The sequence below is a fragment of the Galeopterus variegatus genome, unplaced genomic scaffold, assembly GCF_000696425.1.
Source record: "Galeopterus variegatus unplaced genomic scaffold, G_variegatus-3.0.2 Scaffold1954, whole genome shotgun sequence".
In the NCBI taxonomy this organism is placed as follows: domain Eukaryota; kingdom Metazoa; phylum Chordata; class Mammalia; order Dermoptera; family Cynocephalidae; genus Galeopterus; species Galeopterus variegatus.
Window position 1 is genome coordinate 189,404 of NW_007728065.1, and position 22,484 is coordinate 211,887.

The following is a 22,484-nucleotide window of genomic DNA, read 5'->3' on the forward strand; positions in this document are numbered from 1 at the left end:
CCGCCCGCCCCCCGCTCAGCCAGTGAGTGGCCGGTCTGTATGTGGGATCCGAACCCTTGGCGGGAGCACCGCCGCACTCCCGAGCAGCGCACTGTAGCAGTGCGCCACCGGGCCGGCCCCGATTTATTATTATTATTTTTTTTTTTTTCCTTTTTGTCTTTTTTCGTGACCGGTAACGGGATCGCAACCCTTGGTGTTGCGCCCGTACCGCGACCGGCAACGGGATCGCAACCCTCGGTGTCGCGCCCGCACCGTGCTCAACCAGTGAGCGGACCGGTCTCTATATGGGATCTGAACCCTCGGCGGGAGCGCCAACGCTTCTTTTTATTTTTATTTTTTAATTTTAACTTTTCAATGTACACGTAGTTGATATTCGTGTTCCTTTACTAGTTTCTCTTCACCGCTCCCTCTCCCCCTCCCCCTTCAACATCATATGACGAACATTTTTAGAAGTAACTTGATGAGGACATCGATACCATGATGATCTTTAAAAATGTATTTTTTTAGTGAAAACTAAAATTTTAATAAGCTGAAATTATGGGCCATGTCTACAAAATATACAGTCCTATTTTTGTCTAAAAAAATAGTTTCAGCCCCCAAATAAGAATCATACAGATGCAGGATGAGGAAAATGTTTTATAGGAGCAATTCAAGAAGAATAATTCTAAGGTTGCAAGTGAAAATAATCTTAATAGGAGTCATTAGAGTGACTATGGATGTCATAATAATAATAATAATGGCTAATTTAGTAATTTTCCATGCCTCCCACAGGGGAGATGAAGATAAGAATCTCACTTTATTTTGTGTTGATGAGATAAAATCTGAGATGTTGTATTTAGTTTGGGGCATCATATCATGTCCTAAAAAGAATGCTGAAAAGCTAAATCTTGAATAAGAGCTTGAAAAAAGTAGTTTAGAGAACACATTTTTCTAGGTGATTTTGCACCTTTAAGATTAAATGATTCTGTAGGTGGACACTTTTACTTCAAGGAAGGAAGACTACTAGGAGAAACCTGTCAAGAGAATGTTATGTTCATTTAGTTGACAGCATGTTTGTTCTTTCCTATACTTCTGTAAAACTGTAACACTCTCCTTAATATTTTAAGAAGGTATGAGGGAGATTCAATTTAATTATCCTAAATAGACTTCTGTAATCATCTGTAGCTTTGTTGTATCATCTGTAGCAAAGAGCAGTTGATTTTTTTTTTTTTTTTTTCTTGTTCTCTTCCCTGCCTCCAAGAAGTGATGTGGGGCTGTGCTTTTGTTTTTTGGCATCTTCCATTATGACTGATCAGTGCTTAGGAAATTATTAGTTTTAGTGTCAGCCTATATAGAATTATTTAGGGTAATAATTACTCTGAAATATTATATATGTAGTGATTGGGGTGTGATACATATCCCATTTTTCTATATGGGGGAAATACAGTCCATTTTCCGTGTAGCCTTCCATTATACAGACATGGACTTCTCTTTTGCTGCTCTTGTTACAGAAATGTTACAGAAAGAGAAGTACTAAATGAGATAAAACTTAGGGAAGCAGTTTATAAACTATAAAGGATTGTACAAGTATAAATAAGGTTTTGTTATTTCAAATTGCAGATTTGGCCTATAATAAATTTATGCTATCCAAATTCTACTCTGGTTATATCACTAGCTCAGCAATCATATTTGTATCTTGTTAATTGTCTACTACATTCCTGGTCAGAAATTTTCTCTCCCCAACCCTCCAGTTACATTTCTATGTACTTTATTCATGCTGTATTTCTTGGCATCAAATGTATTGAAAGAACTGATACCATCTATTGAGAACACCTTTACCTTCCCTTCTTTTAACTTCATCATACCTCCATATTTTCATATATACCACCCATTTGGTTTTCTTTTTAAATTTCACAGGAATTTTACAGGACAAAGAACTTATTTTAGAAGACCAGCCCAATTGCTGTGCATTAGATCCCGGGTCTCTCTGACTGAAGGACCTAGTTCCACCAACATCTCATTATTTATCCCCCTTTTTTTCTAATGGAGACAAGATTTCCCTATCAACTTGAAAAAGCTTTTGATTGGGACCTATTTATCTCCATCTATTTTTACCTTTCTGTGTCACTTCAGACCTTTTAAAGCAGATAACTAAAACTGACACCACATTTTCTTTCAGTGGAAGACTGACAGTGTGATATAATAGAAGAAAACTGGCCTAAAGTCATGACAAGAAGATAATTTTAGACTGTGGTAAATGCTGTCAAGGAAATAATGTGATATGAGAGAGTAATTGAAGGAGAAAGGGTTACTTTGGATAAACAGTCATTTGAAATGAAAATTTTGTCTAAAAAGTTTCAAAATATTGGTGTTTGGGAGAATGAGGAAATTTAAATGAAGATGAGAAGGTGTGAATAATCTTAATTATTCACAAATCTTCCATTTTTAACAGTGTTCATTACATAAGTTTGATTATACCATTTGGATTTTAAATTCTCATTTTCAAATAAAACTTATTTCCTGATGATCATTGTCAGATTTTAGGAGTCCCTTATATCTGTTCTCTCTAGTATTTAATGAAGAAAAATAACCTTGACTAAGACATTATATGCATCTCATGGTAGTTGATTCAACAGACATGCATTGAATACTTACCATTTATACCAGGCACTGTACTAGGCTCTGGGGATAAACAGAAATAAACTAGACACAGCCCTTTCCCTCAGTGAACGCAACTAAGGAGGTTTTTTGCAATTATGTTGATGATTTAAAATTATCATTGACTTTAAAATAGGCCTGGCTGTCCAATGGTATTGAGTTATCAGAACTTATTAAGGTTAGTGCCAATAAAGTTGTTATAAACCCCCCACTGCTAAATGTGACTGGCTTAAAAAGAGAAATAGACCCACTGTGGTCATTATAGAGAAACTTGGCTTCTCACTAGTTTTAAGAAGGTATTTTAAGAATGTATGATGCTACCTTTAAAAATAGTTTCGTTAATCAAACTTTCATGTTCTAGTGGAGTTTACATTCTAAATAGAAAACAAACATAGGCACATGCTAAAAGAAAACACATGGATCAAGCTTTTATGATAATTACTACATAAATCAAACAGGAAGATCACTTTCAGTAGGGTTAGTCATGGGAACACTTTACTCAGTAGCTAGAATTTGTGTTCATTCTTAAAGGATATGGGTATGAATAGGTAGAGAATAGATGAAAGCTAATTTGAGGGGATAGATGGGGAGGCATTGAACACAGGTGAGATTAAATATCAAGGTATAATTTAAAGGATGTGGGTAAATAGGCTTGACTGAAGTGAAAGGTTTGTATTGTTAACAAAAAACGTTAGTCTTCTAGTAGAAAAACAAGATTTTGGCTATACTGTAATAGTAATATGTTCCTATAGTCATAAATTCATTTTCAGTCAATTTTAATATTATGTAAAGGGGTTATCACAATGTACAGTTTTCATTTGTATCATGATTCTAAATTAAGTCTTTATGCCCCTAAATATGTTCTATAGATTTTGAGGCCAGAGTCCTTTAGCCCTACTCAGGTTAAAATGATGTTTTGTTTTTCAGTTACTTACACGCCAAGTCAATCATCCACAGAGACCTCAAGAGTAATAGTATCCTTCCTGAAATTTGTCTGCGAAGTTTGAAAACATCCTGACTTTTTCTTCTGCATTTTGTCTTCACATTATGTAAAAACAGTTTTTATGCTAAGTTCAATATTATAATGTAAAGAAAATTGTTTGCATGAGAGTATAGTAGAGCAGGATACTACAACCTGCTTTTGGTTTCTGAATGACCATTAAAGGAAAATCTGTCAAAAGCCTTTATTATAGTTGGATTTTTTGATTGCTTTATGAAACTGATAGTTTTGTAGCTACATACTAGTTTTCAGCTGTCTGACCTTGCTCAGTGGTAGTTGAGATATAAATGAAGTATCTAAATTATAAAACAATGAGGTGAGAAAAACATAATTTTTCTTTTTCTTCCTTAAGCCCAGACTAAGATCCTGTCTGCCAGCATCTTCATTCCAGTGAAGAGCCTTACAGTTTTTCCAGCTGTGCCAAGAGGATATCTGGGCCCACATTACTAAAATCTAATGGGAAAGTTTCAGGACTTCCCCTAGACTTAGGAAAGTATCTCACCTCATCCTAGCACATTTCAAGCCTGAAAAAATCTTAAAAACAGGTCATAAAAGCTAAATAGAACTAATTATTGTTCAAGACATATTTATTGACTTCAAGAGGAAAATGAAATACTATACTTTTTTAAAGAATATCATATTATAGAATTATAGAAATTAGTTTTTTTACCTGAAATCTTCACAATGCTTGCTCTGATAGGAAAATGAGATCTTTTGTTTTCCTTTACTTACTACACCTCAGATATATTTCTTCATGAAGACCTCACAGTAAAAATAGGTGATTTTGGTCTAGCCACAGTGAAATCTCGATGGAGTGGGTCCCATCAGTTGGAACAGTTGTCTGGATCCATTTTGTGGATGGTAAGAATTGAGGCTATTTCTCGTTCATTTAATTTTTGGACCCTGATATGCTTCTGAGTTACTAGAAGGTCATTGAAGGTTTCACCTGTAGTATTTTCTTAGTTCTAAGTATTCACAAAAATCAGTGTTGTTCTCATTTTTTATGTAAATAGATTTTAACTTTTTTCTTTATTTAAAAAGGATATTATGAAACCAGTTTAATATATTTCAAACAAAAATATATATTTTATAAACAGTGTTCAAATTTTGTTCAGAATTGTTTAAAATGTTTCATGTTCAAAATGTTCTGTGTACCCTGTTTAAAAAAAACAGGTATGCAATTTAAAGCAGATGTGATCTGTGACCATTATTATGGTCTTCCTAAGAGAACTAACTACTTTTATCAGAGAGGCTGTTTCACAATTTTATTTGTTTAAATTGTTCAAACTAGAAAAAACCTTATAATTATAGGGCAGCTGTAAGAGGAAAGACAAAAGAAGAGAGGTAGATTTTTAAGTCTTAGCCTTGTGTTGCCTTGCATAGCTCTTTCTTTTTCTTTCTTCCTATTTCTGCTTTGTGGAAAAGAAGAAAGAAATTCTGAAAGAAAAGAACTAAAACATCTGTGCAGTTTCTGCAGCAGGCTGTGGAAAGGTCAGTCATAGGAATCATTCTGTGAGCAAGTGATTCTCAAAAGGGTCCCTAAGACATTTTTAAGGGATCCACAAGGTTTTCCCTTTGTGAGACCAGGTTTTCTTCATATCTTTCAACCAAAACAACATATTGCAACAGACTGAACGCAGCAATAACTATGAAAATCTAGCTGGCTGCTATGAAGTGAGACATTAAAGAGAGTCATTAAAGTGACTTTCATTAAAAATGGGTGACCTGTGTTAACATCTAATGGCTATTGTTATTTTAATATTTAAATGAATAAATATTTTAAGTTTCTCAGTTAAGTTTTAATATGATTAATATTCACAGGTATAATCCATGTAAACAAAAGCTCTTTAGGGTCCTTATATTTTTAAGAGTGACAGAGAGTCCTGAGACCAAAAAAAGTCTGAAAACCACAGCTTTAAGCTTAGTACAGGGTGTCCCAGAAAGTCTTAGTGCAATTTTAAGCTTTAAATAGCTTAATTTTAAGCTTTAAATAACTTAATCTGCATTAAGACTTTTGAGACACCCTGCTGGAAACAGAAAAGTTTGCAAGGGCTTTTGAAACCATATTTGCATAAATTCCCTGAACTGTATGTAGCAGTCCTCAAGAAGGTAATTCCAAGGTAGGATTCTGAGTTCGTCACCATACACCTAGGTTTAAATTGAGCTATGATTTCTTATGACAGTAAATGGAATTAGGGCAAATGGCAAGGTGGAATAGGGGACATTGAATTTAGAGTTAGGGGATCTGTATTCTAGTACCCTGTTTGGCCATTAACTTAGAAGTTTTTTAACCTCTTCTAAGTCTCTCCATCTGAAATGTTGCATTGGACTAATGGATTTCTAAAGCCGTTTCTATTTCTAAGAATGAGTAATTGGCATTAGTGACATACGTTTTTTTTTAATACATGTTTTACTGTTCTAATAAATATCAGAGAGAAGCTCATTAGTAATTGTAATCTAGATCTCAGTCATCTTTAAGGCACACACCTTGTAACAAAGATGGCAGTGTATCCTAAGAAGATGGAAACAGATTTTAAGTACTGGAATTGCAAAACCCAAAACTATAAAGAAGTAGTTGTCACATGTTTCGAAGGTGTGCTTATTTTAACTAGAGTGAAAGAGTAAGCTCAATTAAGTCTTCAGGTTTGTCCTTACTTTTTAAAAAACCTTAGTTTATACAATTAGTAGATTATTATACATAGTTTTATTTTATTTTATTGATACCTGGGTAGATGGGTTCATCCTTTATTTCACCATGCTGAGTTTTAAGAGACTAGCCAGTTGTACACTTCATTGTTAAATAAATCCTTCTGGGTTGACGTTGCCTTCAGAAATATGGAACATCCATAGACTAGGAGAAAAAGAGTTTTGTCAGAACAAAGGTTTTGTGGTCCTCTGAATTATTTGCAATAGTCTTCTCAACTTTGTTTTATTTATATCTTAGAGGAGAAAGAAACCTTTGTGAAAATTTTTGCAAATTAAATCACTAAATTGAGGATCGGTCATGCCTTTCTTGTAAATAGGTGACATGCAACTTTTCATCAGGCCATCTACCAACAACAGTGAGATAAAATTAAATTTCAAAAGACAGTTCTTCAACTGATTTATACTCTGTCCCTTACAAAAATTGATTCAGGCTTTGAAAATTGTCTTTATAACCAGCCTCTCAGAATTCTGGCTGATTCATTACATCAAAGACAGTTCTTCAACTGATTTATACTCTGTCCCTTACAAAAATTGGTTCAGGCTTTGAAAATTGTCTTTATAACCAGCCTCTCAGAATTCTGGCTGATTCATTACATCATAGTTATGTGTGGTTTACTTTGTAGTGCCTTACTAAAAGCTACTATCAACAAAATGTCTGACAAAAAACAAAGTCAACCTTCTCCACCCCCATCCTTTCACTCTCTTCAGGGTCTTCCACAGATCTTCTGTCAGTGGTGGTCAACTTTGGTTGGACATTAGAATCATCTGGGGAGCTTTAAACACTAGTAATGTTTGGGTCCCCCCGATTCTGATGGTGTGTTATTAAGCTGGAGGGTAGTATGGGCATTGAGAGGTTGAAAGGCTCCACAGGTGATTCTGATTTGCAGCTGTAGCTGAATGCCCTGATTGCCTCTCCTAGTGAGATACCTTCCTACTCAGACCTGTAACCAGGAATCTTGTTCCAGGTCTTTCAGCCATTTTTGCAGAGTTAGTATTGCCTTTGCTTTATGAAATTGATGTTTTCACAAAGTTTTCATTAATATTCTGCAATTTCTTCAATTCTTTCCAAGTGAAACAATACAGGAAATGCAAGGTGAAAGAAGAAATCTTTTAAGCTTATATCTAACCAACTATTTATTGTATTTCTGAAAATAAAAATCTAGTTGTGTCATAGAGTGAAATGTATAAAAACGTAGCAAATGATTCCATCTGTTTCTTTGCCCAAGAAGAAGCAGCCAAAAGATTTGTTATACTATCTTCTACTAAATCTGCTATCTGTTGCTTTTATTAATAAAGCATCCATGTCATGTTTATACCACATGTTTATTCCATGGCTTGGAAGAGGATTTGAAATTCTACCATTATTTTCTAAGGTATCCTGAGATGAGGAAAATCATTTGTACCAACGGGAAAAACCTACATTCTAAGATAATTACTACCGTAGTGCTGCTCCCAAGCATCTTATAACCACAGGTCTAGTATTTCTTTGCTGAATCAGGAACTGATTCTGTTAGAGTAAATCATGGGAAGAATTCAAATGGCAATGACAGTATTTTGTGCAGAAAGAGTATAGCTGATAAAATTATAAAATCTTAGTAATGAATTATGAAATCTCAGCTAATCCTGCCTCTTTCATAGTTTATAGAATGGAAGTTTTTTTCTTCATCTTAATTGGTTTTGTTTCTTTGATCATTAATAAGAGAATTGATTAGATATTAGATGGTTTTTTAATGATAAAAGCACTGCTCTAGGAATTATAATAGTTTGTTTTTCAGTTTTTGTTCAGTTAAAGTGAAGAATAAACTAGAATATTTTTCTTTTTATGTTCTAACAGGCACCAGAAGTAATCAGAATGCAAGATAAAAACCCATATAGCTTTCAGTCAGATGTATATGCATTTGGGATTGTTTTGTATGAATTGATGACTGGACAGTTACCTTATTCAAACATCAATAACAGGGACCAGGTAAATATTTACCCTCTCCTGGGGTTAACTTTATACTTGTATAAAGGTTCCAATTAGTTGTAGAAAAAAGTGTTGCATCCTGAGTAAGCATGAAGAATAGATCTTTGTTACCAGTTTTAGAAATCTGGACACTTTTGGTAGTAATATAAGCAGATAAGGCCTTTCTTTGAAATAGCAGTTTTAAATGTTTCAAAGGAGTGAAATTTCTGATTTTCTGACTAGAAGCTAGAAGCATAACAATGGATATACCTCATATTTCTTAATCATAGCACAATCAGAAGAATGAGCCGCTACTATAGCATCTGGGCTTTATACCTTTTACTCTATCACAGATTCTGCTATCAGAGCCGGTACTTAGCTATGAACTTCTTCATATCAAATTCTTCAAAAATTATTCAGGTTTCTTTATATTTGTTTTAATTTTTAAAACTAGGTAAATGGAAGGAATGTTATGCATAGTGCTTTGATTTTCCTATAATGGGAATTCTAATAGGAGGTAATTTTTTACTTCTTTCCTTTCTAAGTTCCTGTTCTCTATCACTTGCCTTCCAGAAGGTCTCAACCGCAGCCTCATACAGCTCTTTGCCTTTTCTATATCAGCTGCATTAAATTCACTTAGGCTTTTCAACTTGGCCAAGAAAAGTGCATTGTTATTACTGAAATTACCTTGGATGCCTCAATATTTTTTTAAATGTGTGTGTGTGTGTCTGGAGTGAGAGGAAGACATAAAGAAAGATTACATCAATTACACTGTTAATATGTTAGAAAACAATAGTTGACCATATAAACTGTGATTAAAATATGTTCACACTTTATACTGTGGTTTGCATCAGAATCACTTGGGAAATTTGTTAAAAAATGGAGATGCTGGAGCAGATTCTGATTCAGTGGGGTGGGATCCAAGCACCTGCATTTTTAATGTTCCCCAGGTGATTCCAACATATACCAGAGTTAAGAATTACCAATCCAAAGGAAAAAAAAGAGTAACTTCTTACATATTTCATTATAACTTTCTAACCTAAATAAATGATAGTTTTTGTGTATGAAGGTGTTACTTCATTTAATTGGTGTGTTTGTTTTGGTCAACTCACCATCTTTTTGATGATAGCTCTGTGTAGCTTTCTCAATTCAGCTGCCACGTGATATCAGAGAAGTAGTCTAAGATATCATGTACTTAATTGAATTACCATTTAGCCCTTATCTAACAGCAGTCTTGATTCTGTGTTTTGAGGGTTTAAAAAATGACTACATTTCTGCCCCATTCATCATAAAACTAAATTTTTAGTTGCTTTTTGGTCTTTCTACCTACTTCTTTGCTTAAGAATGTTGAGTTTTGGCTTTGAGTATTAAACAACATATGACTTCAGTTCTGATGATATGATGTTTTAAGCCTGCATGAAACTCAGATTCAGGGCAGACCAAAATATCGGCTAAAGAATATAATTGAAGCCTTGCACTTACTGTACTTGTGACAGATCTAGATCACTGAGATGACTGATTTGATGATGGTAGTCTGAGTAGCAAAATTGTCTGTAATTTGCAAGTTTTGTGTGTTCTGGCTTTTACAGTCTTACTAATTTGACCATACAGCATAACACCCTGTGCCATGTTTACTTTTCCTATGCATATTATTTTTTTGGAAGAATTACCAAGGTTTTTAGTTTCAGTTGACTTATCATAGAGTCTACCAGTTAATAAAAATTTATGAACCTAACATCTAGATGAGATCTATTTGTTAGTGAATGAGTTTATTTTAATAAAATAATAAAATTATACTACAGAAACAAGTATTATTATCTCCAAAATATGGATAAAAACATCCCAGAGTTTTGCACTCATCCACTTCTTGGCATTTTAGGTGCTTTGTCCTCCTTGGGAGTATAATAAATGATGTGGCAAGGGCTTACTCTCCATGAGAGAAGTGAGTGAGTGACCAACAGAAGGGTAAGGCCTTTACTAGTTAATTCTTTTTAGTAGTATAGTTAGAGCCTTCTGGAATTTGTCAGTCTAAGACCAAGTTAAGTATTTGATGAAGAAGGAAGCAAAAGAATGATATACTCAGGCTGGCTGGTGAGCTCACTTGGGTAGAGTGTGGTGTTGATAATACCAGAGTCAGGGGGTTGGATCCCTGTACCAGCAGCTGCCGAAATTAAAAAAAAAGAATGATATACTCAGGCTGGCTGGTGAGCTCACTTGGGTAGAGTGTGGTGTTGATAATACCAGAGTCAGGGGGTTGGATCCCTGTACCAGCAGCTGCCGAAATTAAAAAAAAAGAATGATATACTCTTCCCACTACCCCCATTCTACTTCATTACCCTCCCTAGTCTGCTGTATTCAAATGGTACTTTCCATGGAACTCCCCAGAAAGAATAACTCTGGTCATCCTCAGTGAAGAAACCCCAAGTATTACTGTCTTCTCTTAATTTGATTTTTCTTTCTCTTTTTCTTATACTTTGATCTCCATGGCTCTCAGATTAGATTTTGATTGAGAATCCAGTAATAATATTTTTCATAGGAAATGGGACAACTGCTCCATTTCTGTGTAATATAGGCACCATTGCCCTACACTCTTAACCCCATAGTCTGAGGTGGCAGATTTTGACTATAAATTCAGAGCAGGACTCAAGTAAAGCAGTGTGATGTAATGGCAGGCCTTGGACTCAAGACCTGCATGACCTGGTCACCTTACCTCTCTGGTTACCTTTTTTTTTTTTCCCCAATTATAAAAATTGGACTAAAGAATTCCTTCTACTTCTAAAAATTAGATTCTTTCCTAAAATAGGTCTGTTAACAATTTGAGGGATGACCATCCCTATGTTTCTTTGCTAAGTAGTATGTCTTTTTACCTTTACTTACCCTAGTACTGAAAGTCTGAGAAATCACTTTGTCATTTTTCCCCCTCTTTACCATTCCATTTTCTTCTCTAATCACTCTATTCTTCCCTTCTTCATTGCAGCTCCTCTACTTAATTGGGTTTTAAAATGTATTCATTTAAGCTAGGTATACTGACTGTACCCTCATGTCTTTCTTTTCTTGGAGCAGAAGAAAATAATAGATAACATGTATCTGTTATTACTGTACAACAAACCATCCAGAATGTAGTGGCTTAAAACAAATTATGAATCTGCTATTTGAGCTTTTCTTAGTGAGGAAGGTTACAATCAGTTTCATATGGTGTTGACTAGAGAAGCTTGCCTGGGTGTTAAAAGGATCTACCTCCAAAATGGCTCATTCACATACTTGGCAAGTTGCTGCTAGCTGTCAACTGGAAACTTAGGGCTAAGAGTTGGATGGCACATGAGCCTTTCCATGAAGACCTGTTCACAGGCTGCTAAGTCTGTCTCACAGCATGGTGACTGGGTTCTAAGCACAAGGTTTGAAGAAACAGGAAATAAGTACCAATATCTTATCAAGGCAAATTATTTTAATAGAAAATGTTTTCAGTATCTACTGTATGCAAAGCACTGTGGAATATAGAGGGACTCAAAGCTAAGTAAGATATAGGCTCTGCTCTCAACGGAGTTTACAGTTCTGTTGAGGCACTGCAGGGAGTGATACTGAAAATGAGCAGACACGTGCTCCAGTAATAGCGAGGAGTGAATGAAGGGGGATGGAGGTGCCAGGAGTGCTGACTGTGGATTAAGAATAAGAAGAACCAGTCCCAGAATTTCAAGCTGCGGTATTGATTTTGTAGTATGTGTGCTACATGAATCTTCTAGTGATGAATTGCATCCAAAAGAGACTTTTCCTTCTCCCTTCTTGCTGTTTCTTCAACAGTCAGCCCCTCCCCCACAGAGTTTTATCCTAATGTAACATATTTTTATGCTTTAAAGCCTTTTATTGATTACCCAAGTTATAGCTCTGCAACAAAAAAATATGTATATAAATTTAAATTCAGAATTCAAAAAAAACTTCTTGTGCCTTTACACTCTAGTTATTAATTTTTTAAATTCTGAATTATGCTACTGTTACAATTATTAATACATAACTGATGAAATGAGTTTTGATATATAAAAACAGAAGGTAGAATTTTATTGGAAATGTATATTTTAATGAACTACATGGGCCTTTTCTTTTCCCTTCAATTAATTTATGTATCTGTAGATAAAAATGACTTTTTGCTTGAATGAGCTGGGGCTTAGGATCAATCCTTTTTCTTGTTTTATTTTTAAAGAGGTAAGTACTGAGAAATCTTATTTAAATAATAAAATGGGAAAAGCACGAGTTTTATTATAGTCATATGCAGAGTTTAGTGGTCCCCAAAACAAGCCTCAGATTTGGTAATTCATTAAAAAGACTCACCAAAAAGTCACCGAAAAGCTGTTATACTCTCAGTTTATTACAATGATAGAATATAGATTGAAATCGGCCAAGGGAAGAGGCTCATGGGGCAGAATCCTGGAGAGTTTCACATGTGGAGCTTCCAGTTATCCTCTCCCAATGGCGTTGTGGACAGTGTTAAATTCTCTCAGCAGCAGTGAGTGACAATACACACAGAATATTGCCAACCAGGGAAGCTCACCTGAGCCTTGAAGTCTATAGCTTTTATTGGGGCTCAGTCACATAGATATGGTGACCACCTGTGTGGCTGACCTTAGTTTTCAGCTTCTCCAGAGGTCAAGCTGATGCCACATGACCCAAACCCCCCTCTGTAAATCACATTGTTAGCATAGACTATCTAGCAATGCCCAGGGCCCCAAGATAAACAGACACTCTGATCAGACAGGACATTCCGAGGGATTAGCAATTACCTCCCAAGAGGTAAAAGCAAAGGCCAGCCCTCTGTTTGGGCAAGGTTAATTCTTTACCACTCACTCAATTATTTGAACTCATTCCTATTACATACCAAAAATTGCATAGTAATTACATGGCTAACCAATTAGCACAAAGTTATTCACCTTAATGAGTTGTTAACTTAAACATCAAAAACCTCTTATGCATGGAATATTATGTTAAATATGGGAGACAGAGGTGGCACAGATTAAAAAGAAAGAAAATACATATGGTATATATGAATCACAATCCCTGCCCTACAAGTATCCATAGTCTCATTGGGGAACTTAGATAATATAAATATCACAAAAAGATTAATAACCATGCAAGGCAGTGAATGATCATCATAGCTGTGGTGGGGGAGGGAGATGTTATCACGCCTAAGTGTGAAAGTAGAGGTATGGTGAACAAGGTTAGATTTCAGTTAGGCCTTGATTCATCTAGTAAAGAGGGTCTGAGAGGGCATTACAGGCAGAGTAGGAACAGAGGCAATATATAAAAGCAGATTTGTATTGGGATGGTCTTCTTTCCAAATTCCTCCTTGTTATTCAGCTGGTTTATCTTAAGCAAATTACTTAATTTGTTTGAGCTTTGGATTCCTCATCTGTGAAATGGGGTTAATACCTACTTTAAAGAATTATTTCGAGTATTATGGCATCTGTAATGCAAGTGTCTTAGAGATTTTTGGCCTTTCAGGGCTACCTTTTCCATTTACAGCCAAGTAAAAATATCTGAACTGCTGTCCTGTATGACTATTGGTAGTCCAGACCCTTTATCTTCAACTTTGAAGACTTCCTTGAAAGTGCTTTACATTCTCCCAGTTGTTGCTTATCACCTGTGCTCCAGGTATTATTCCTTGTTGCTCCTAGAATTCTGAGACTGCTGTCCTCCAATTAAAATGATGTTGTTATGATAGCCTGGCTTCAGAACAGTGCAATGTGGAAGAAAACTGTGCCCCCTCAATATCTCTTCCCAATCCCAAGCGTCATCCTTTTAACCTCTGTCGTAGAGAACACATTGCAGTCATAGCTTCACTAAAGGCTCATTATTAAATGAGAGTCATTACAGCACCAAACAGTAAATAACATATCAAACTAGACCGTTCCTAAAATTCATCAGCTGTGCCCTGTAACAGGGGACCTCTTACTGGCTTTTGCCACTTTCACCTCTAATTTGCTCTTGTTAGTTCTGATCCCACTGATATCAAAACCCCCTCTCTCAGACCTTCTTTTCCCTGAGTCCCAAGACTCCTATCTGTCTCTGCCCACCCTCAAATTAAGAGCCCAAAATTAGAAAATTAAGAAATTAGAAAAATAATAAATTTCTGTACCCAGGGAAGATAAGACCCTTTACTTTATTACACAGAAGATTTTAGCTCCTGATGTCTTCACCTTCTCTCCTCTGGTGGAGGTTCTGGTTCTGAGATTTGTGTAACTAAATGCCCCATTGGAGTTTCCACAACAAAAGGGCTTAAAATGCAGATGTCAAAATGACTGCTAAAAATGTGTGCTTTTGGTTCCTGCTACACACATATAAAGGACTTTTCACAATTCCCAACAGCATGAAGTGCTCAATAAATTTTTTTTTTTTTTTTAAGTAAAGAGGAGTCAGTATCAGATCTGTGTTTTAGAACAATTACCCTGTTAGTGGGGAGATGGACTGTATAAGGAGAGACTAGAAGCACAGGGAACAATTAGGAGACCTTTGCCATAGACCATGAAGATTTGAGTTGCAGCCCTTTAAGTGTGGGTTCCCCAAAGTCTTTGATATATAGGAATCCAAATACTATCATTGTTTTTCTTCTTTTTATTGAAGTGTAAAAAGTACATACATTGTAAGTGTATAGAGCTTGTTGAATTTTCACTGTTTATATAGTTTTCAACTTACCTACAAGGTTTGCCTTTGATTTGCCTTTTTTTTCTTTCCAGATAATTTTTATGGTGGGACGTGGATACCTATCCCCAGATCTCAGTAAGGTACGGAGTAACTGTCCAAAAGCCATGAAGAGATTAATGGCAGAGTGCCTCAAAAAGAAAAGGGATGAGAGACCACTCTTTCCCCAAGTAAGAAAAAGTTTCATGCTACCTAAAAGAACAGACTAACATTCACAGCCATATTTTTGAGCACTTTTTTGTGCACACAATTTGTATTTCATTGTTTCGGATTCTGTGTGATTATGTGCAGACTCCAGATTAGTAAACACATGAAGATGATCTTATAAAAGTTGAGCAGTGGTACACCTAGAAATTTGGGATCCCAATACAAAATATTCAGAAAGACTTTGCATTTGTTCTAGCAGTTTTTAAACTCTTTGGTCTCAGAACCCTTTTACACAATTAAAAATTACTGAAGACCCCCCAAAGATCTTTTGTTTATGTAAGTAATAATTGCCATATTAGAAATTAAAATGATGTTTTAAAAATATTTATTAGCATATCTAAACATAATAAAGCCAACATGTTGATGTTATTTAGAAAAAACAATTGTATTTTCCAAAACAAAATTAGTGAAAAGAGTGGTATTGTTTTACATTTTTTGCAAATCTCTGCAAAAACTAGACAGCTGGATCCTCTGCTTTTGCATTCATTATGTTGCAATATCTCTCACATGTTGCCTCTGAAAACTTTGTTATTATGAAAATAGTTTTGACCTTGTGGACCCCCTATGGTCCACCAATGACACTTTGTGAACCACTGTTAATTCTTGGTAAAATAAACAGATTCCAGACTTCCCTTTAATAATAAGTCTTTTTGAAGGACTTTTCCACCTAGGGCAAAAAGAAAATGCAATTTTCAGTGCAGTCTGCCTTTTCCTGATTCTTGATAACTTTCCATTGCTTTTTCTTTTCATGTTGTAGGGCTGAAGCCTTTAAGTTAACAATCTTTATTAAGCCTCACAAAGAACTGAAACTAAGTACCTGAACAAGCTTAGAGAAGTTAGCTATAGTAGATATTGTAATATAAATACAGTGTTTTCTGATGCTTAGGATGTTCCTGATAGCACTGTATAAATATGCCTTGATAAATCAGTAGTTTCTTGTGGGAAATGCTGACTCCCACAGTTACACTGCTATCATAATTGCTAGGGTGTTCCTTGTGAACCCATATTCTTTGAATACCAAGTGCTAGTTAGGTTACTTAGACAGAAGTCACTGTTACAGGAATAAGATTCACTCATTCTTTTTCTTTTCCTAAAAATTTTTGTTCTTCTCTAAAGAACTAAAGATTGAATTGGTGGTTTTAACAATTCTCTCAGGGATGCCTTAGAGAGGAGAGGCTAATGGTTGAGTGGGCAGAGGTATGTTTTACATGTTGGGATTCTAAGTAACTATTCCTCTGAGGAATAGTTTTGGTTTTTTTGTTTCTTTTTGTTTTTTAACTCAGAAAACCTCTGATTTGAGACTTATCAAAGTTAAAGACCAGTATTGTTGACCAGTGTCAGCACTACTCTGTACCATGTTGTCTTTTCACATCCGGGTGTTAGGATGTCTTATTTAGCATGGTTGATTTACATTAATAAGGCAAATTACATCCCTTAGGCCCACTTTTTAAATGATACTAAAAGAGGCAAAATGCTCATACTTCTAAATGTAACATTTCATTCATTGCATGGTATCAAAAGATGAAATGCATATATGAATTTTCCAGACTATTGATGGTTACCCCTCTTCGGTATTATTTTTTAAACTTTCACTACAGGATATCTTTTCATACCATACAATGATATGCCACATAATTTTATTTATTTATTTTTTTGTCTTTTTCCGTGTCCGGCAATGGATAGCAACCCTCAGTGTCGCGCCCGTACCGGACCGGGGACCGGCAACGGGATTGCAACCCTCGGTGTTGCTCCCGCGCCTCGCTCAGCCAGTGAGCGGGAACCGGTCTGTATGTGGGATCCGAACCCTCGGGCGGGAGCGCCGCCGCGCTTCCCAAGCGGCGCACTTATCCAGTGCGCCACCAGGCCGGCCCTAAATGGCTAAAGATCTATATGTAAAAGACACAACTATAAAGTATGAAATCATTTTTGTAGTCTTATAGGAAAGGCTTTCCTAAACAACAAATAAAATCCAGAAGTTGTAAAGGAAAAGATTAGCAGATATGACTACATTAAAATTTTTTAAACTTCTGTAGAGTAAAAATAATATTGAAAGATAAAGGAAAAATAATTGTGGCATGTATAACAAAGAGTAAATATTTATAGTATACAAAGGACTACAAATTAATAAGTAAGAGATAATCGGTATTTGGCTTAAAAAAAGATAATCAGTAGAAAATGGTCAAATTTGTATTTCTTTAAAATACAAAATGAAATACAAATGGTGAGTGAACTTAGGAAAAGGTGTAAATATTTCAGTGACAGTTTGTAAAATGCAAAGTCACAGAACAGTGAAATACATTTTGACTTTGCCTCTCAGATTGGCAGTATTGGGAAAAATGTTGAGAATGGGGAGAGCATTCTTCCTAAATGTTTTAACGGTGTTGATGGGAATGTAAATTGTTCAGCCTTTTGGAAGGATTTGGTAAAATCCATAAATTTAAAATATTACTAGAAATCTATGGTACAGACCCTACTTCCATAAGTGTTCAGATATATACAAGAATGTTTACTGTAATATAAAAAGTTAAAGACAAAGATTAAAGTAGCTCTGTATAGATGTCATGGATATTGCTGAGGGAGAACGAAAACAATGCAGACAATATGTGTAGTATGAGATCACTTTAAAAGGTGGTAAGTGTGGGCTTTGTTTTCATATGTGTATTTCTATGCTTAGGAAAGGTCCAGAAGAAAGTATAGACTGTAACAGTGGTTACCCCTGGAGGGTGGTACTTCTACATTTTAGATCATTTGCCAGACTTGGAACAGTAAATAATAAAATTTAAAACTAATTATACCGATATACCTATTTGTCACAGAACTCAAGTTCCTTTTGGAAGAAGATGGACTATAAATAAGGAAAGCACTGTCCGACTATTGCTAACCAGAACCATCAGAGCAACTCATCTTTAAGAGCCTTATACTTCTTACTTTATATGTCTCTGTTTTATTTGAATTTATATTGCATGTTACACTTGTAATTTAAAATTTTTTATAACATTGCTTATTTCTTTGCCTTCTTATATTAATCATTATAAAGATTACAGTTGAACTTTTAAAAAGTTTTGGTAGCTCATGACAATAATAAAAGTGATAATAATGGCTGCTTGAGTTTTATTGAATATTTACTATATGCCAGACATTATGCCAAGCACTTTAAACATATGTCTCATGATTATGAACATGCACCTATTATTCCGTATGCCTTCAAGAGTTATAACCTGTTTTTTGTACCTTAAAATATATGAATTTCTATGTTTTGTGTATTGATGCCTATTTGTAGAATTTTCCTTTTTTTTTCACTCTTCATTGTCACCTGTCACTTCTCACTCATGTGCTACTGATAGTCTGGGTCACTGAGGCCCTACTGTTAATTAGGTGTGTGTAAGACATTTCCCATTGCTAAGTTTTCTTAAAGGACGAGTTGCTTTGGTGGTTCTGATTATAGATAGTCAGATAGTGTTATCTTTTCTTTTTAAGGAAAATATCAGTTCCTTTAAATATTTTTTCAGGCATTTATAATAATACTGAAAACAATGCAAGATTTCAGGTGCTTTCTTGTAAGTATTATTGGGCTCTTAAAGATTTACACCACTCAGATTTTCATTCTTTCTGGGTTTTTTGTTTTGTTTTATTTTGTTCTTTTTTTGTAGATTCTCGCCTCTATCGAGCTGCTGGCCCGCTCATTGCCAAAAATTCACCGCAGTGCATCAGAACCCTCCTTGAATCGGGCTGGTTTCCAAACAGAGGATTTTAGTCTATATGCTTGTGCTTCTCCAAAAACACCCATCCAGGCAGGGGGATATGGTGCGTTTCCAGTCCACTGAAACAAATTAAATGAGTGAAAAAGTGTAAGAGAATAGCAACAAAAAGAAAATAAATGAGTATATGTTTGCTAATATGTTAAATTGAATAGGATATTCTTTTTTTTTTTTAAGGTGAACCAAAGAACATTTGTGTGTTTAAAGACTAGATATAATTTTTCCCAATCTAAAATTCATGCTTAACATTGGATTTTCAACATCCAAGAGTTAATATACACAATTTTTGCTAAAAATTGGTAGTGCCTCTTCCAGAGGTTTTACTTCCTGTTTCAAATTTGTTTCATTTACTTGGTTGTTCTAATTATTAAACTTCAGTTTTCTCTTTCAGTTTTCTCATGCAACTTCTGTTATTAGCTATCACACATCCATTAGGGCCTTCAAAGGAAGACCACTCCTGTGCATGTGTTTGCAGGTGGGAAGTTGACAGTAGGTTAGCCTGTGTTAGATGAGACAAACTGAACAGATCTAATTTGGGAAGTCACTGAAATTGAATAATCCTATTTTTACTCAATATTTTTTCTATAACTATTTCTTTTTACTACAATTTGGAAAGTTTGGATTTCCTTTATTTCCTTGAAGCAAAAGACTAAATTTCTTTTTTATAAATTGTGTGTGCAGGGTCGGCCCGTGGCTCACTCGGGAGAGTGTGGTGCTGATAACACCAAGGCCCCGGGTTCAGATTCCCATATAAGGATAGCCAGTTCGCTCACTGGCTGAGCATAGTGATGACAACACCAAGTCAAGGGTTAAGATCCCGTTACTGGTTATCTTTTTAAGGAAAAAAATAATAATAATTGTGGGTGCAGGTAGCCAAAGATATTGCTGAGGGGTGGCATGTTTGACATGAGTAAAATGGTTTAACTGTGGATTTTTAGTGGGAAAATGTCAAAAGTGGAATTCCTTTTGGATAATGTTCCGTTATACATTAAGGATATGTTAAACATGTACAAGTCAAATTTCCTTACAAATGCATTGCCCTCTTATCACCACACCCCCCCATAAAAACTTCACAGAATACTGTGGGAACTTTTAGTTTTGTTCGTTTTTCTTTTAGATAACTCTGGTTGCCAAACAAACAGGTAATAGATTTTTTTTTAAGTTATTACTTTAGATTATATTTACCTCTTGTGATGCATATTTAAGCAATCACCTCATCATTGTGTCTCATAAAATTTCTCCCCTCCTTATATTCTTTGCCCAGCAAGATTCTACTTATGAATGAATGCTGTTCTCTTTTTGCATTCCATGACATAAAGTGTTTGTTAGCACTCTCTAATGTGTACACTTTCTTATGTAGAAAATGACTATAATGTGGCCGTCAGTATATTCTTACTATGATTCAGAGGGAATCAAAAGTGAAAGAAGGAGCATTGTTGTGGTCTTATCAAAGATACTGCCATCTCTATTTCATAGTTAGGCTAGGGACCAAATCCATGCTATTACCTACATCTTCATTTACTCAGTTTGGATTTGTGATGATTTTTAAATATGGCTGACAGTTCAAGGTTTTTCCAGCAGACAGACATCCGCATAAATGCCAACCTTTGAAGTCAGTAAAGAAGAAAATTGGGAAGACTTTAAATAAATGATTTTTTAGTTTTTAGGTACCACAATATAATTTTGAAACTTTTTTTTTATTTGAATAGTTAGATTTCAGCCAGAGAAACCACTCTGTATTAATTATGGCATACCTTTGGCCCCTCATGTGGGTAGCTTAAGATAAGTATCATTATTTTAGAGATTGATTCATAACTTTTAATTTAGGTAAAATAGTGAAAAAGAACATTTCTCGGGCCGGCCCGTGGCTCACTCGGGAGAGTGCAGTGCTGATAACACCAAGGCCCCGGGTTCGGATCCCATATAGGGATGGCCGGTTCGCTCACTGGCTGAGCGTGGTGCTGACAACACCAAGTCAAGGGTTAAGATCCCCTTACCGGTCATCTTTAAAAAAAAAAAAAAAAAAACATTTCTCATTTTAAAAAGAGAGAAAAAGGGATAAAAGAATAACATATTGAAAACATCAAAGTCCATGATTTCTGTTCCTCCAGTGACACTAAATATATGATTATTAGTAATTATTAGATGGGGTTTTATTTATTCACTAATAGAATAGCAAGCATATAGCTAACAAAATTTTTACAAAATTGACTTGGTCTGTAGCATGCTCAAAAAGGTTTGGGCACTTTGAGACACAAGGGTCAAAGGCCCTTTTTACTGATAGAGCTCTTTCTATAATTTCCCACTATACCTGCCTCATTTTTATCTTACTTTCATTGTTCACTCTGTTTTACCCACAACCTGCCCTGCCCAGTCCCCCACCATCTGCATTTTACGCCTTTCCTTTCCTTGCCAGTCTCCTTTGCCGGGGGGCATTGCTAAGCTCTGTAGAGCTGCTCAGAAACTCATTGTTCCATCCCATAGACACTCAAACATGCCTCCAAAGGGTTGCCTAGTAATTCTACTCTTCCTTCCAAATTGGGCCCTCTGGAAATGTTAGTGAAAAAACATTAAAAATACGGCAAGTGAGATGCTTAGATAACATGGATTCAGAGAAATAGGAATTAGAATTGAATCAGTATCCCTTTCTGTTTTTGTTGTTGTTGTTATTGGCTTTTGTTTTATACTGAGTTTTAGATATATTCTTCAAATAAAGAAAAACATGATTTTTCCCAACCATATGTAGCATTAATCTCTTTGACTAGGTCATTGAAAAGGAAGGGCATTCATTCTCTTGTGACCACTTCTTTCTTAAAATCTGAGTCTTCATATTTTTTTTTATTAAAGTTGAGTTTCCTCTTTAGGAGGTACCCTTTTTATAAAATTTGTTTGACATTTGAAAAGCTTTACTAATCAATTATGAGGAATAAGGTTCATCGGACTTATTTTAATAGTTTAGAGATCACAGGATTTAATCAAATGCTTAAGGTTTGTTTATTTCCAGGTATTATGTTATACTAGCCATTTAAATACTAAACCAGTAGTTAAAATCATCTCCTCTCTAAAGTAGTGGCTATTTAACATATCCACTTAATGGGCCGGCCCGTGGCTCACTCGGGAGAGTGCGGTGCTGATAACACCAAAGCCCCGGGTTCGGATCCCACATAGGGATGGCCGGTTCGCTCACTGGCTGAGCGTGGTGCTGGCAACACCAAGTCAAGGGTTAAGATCCCCTTACTGGTCATCTTTAAAAAAAAAAAAAAACATATCCACTTAAATGGCCTTTATCTTAAGTGGGTCACTATCAGTTTAAGGAAATGATCCACCTTTTTTTTTAATATTATGAAATGGGTATTCATGACTAAAACATTTCATCATTTATTTGATTGAAAATTACTGAATTATTGAGCATTTCTGTAGCACTTTTTATTTTACTAAATGTTTCATCTCCCCTGTGACTATTGCTCTAAGAATTTTAGAAGCCCAGTGTGTCTATGTCAGAATCCCTCTCATTCTTTTGAAATTTCCTGAATGTTCGTCACAC

General features: G+C 35.4%; 1 protein-coding gene across 4 annotated transcripts in view; it reads left to right on the forward strand.

Annotated features, from left to right (window-relative positions):
- The window catches only part of BRAF (B-Raf proto-oncogene, serine/threonine kinase), a 162,659-nt gene extending 143,532 nt beyond the window's left edge, over positions 1-19,127 (forward strand). Inside the window, exons 14-18 of one of the 4 annotated variants that reach the window (XM_008579760.1) lie at positions 3,565-3,611; positions 4,380-4,498; positions 8,178-8,309; positions 15,011-15,145; positions 18,833-19,127. In XM_008579760.1, the coding sequence (XP_008577982.1) occupies positions 3,565-3,611; positions 4,380-4,498; positions 8,178-8,309; positions 15,011-15,145; positions 18,833-19,006 (607 nt within the window). In that variant the 3' untranslated portion in view covers positions 19,007-19,127. Of the gene's footprint in view, positions 1-3,564; positions 3,612-4,379; positions 4,499-8,177; positions 8,310-9,238; positions 9,293-10,167; positions 10,252-15,010; positions 15,146-17,998; positions 18,282-18,832 lie in introns of those variants that run through there. The other 3 variants (XM_008579761.1, XM_008579762.1, XM_008579763.1) reach the window with 3 other exon arrangements.
- The last annotated feature ends 3,357 nt before the right edge of the window (positions 19,128-22,484 follow it).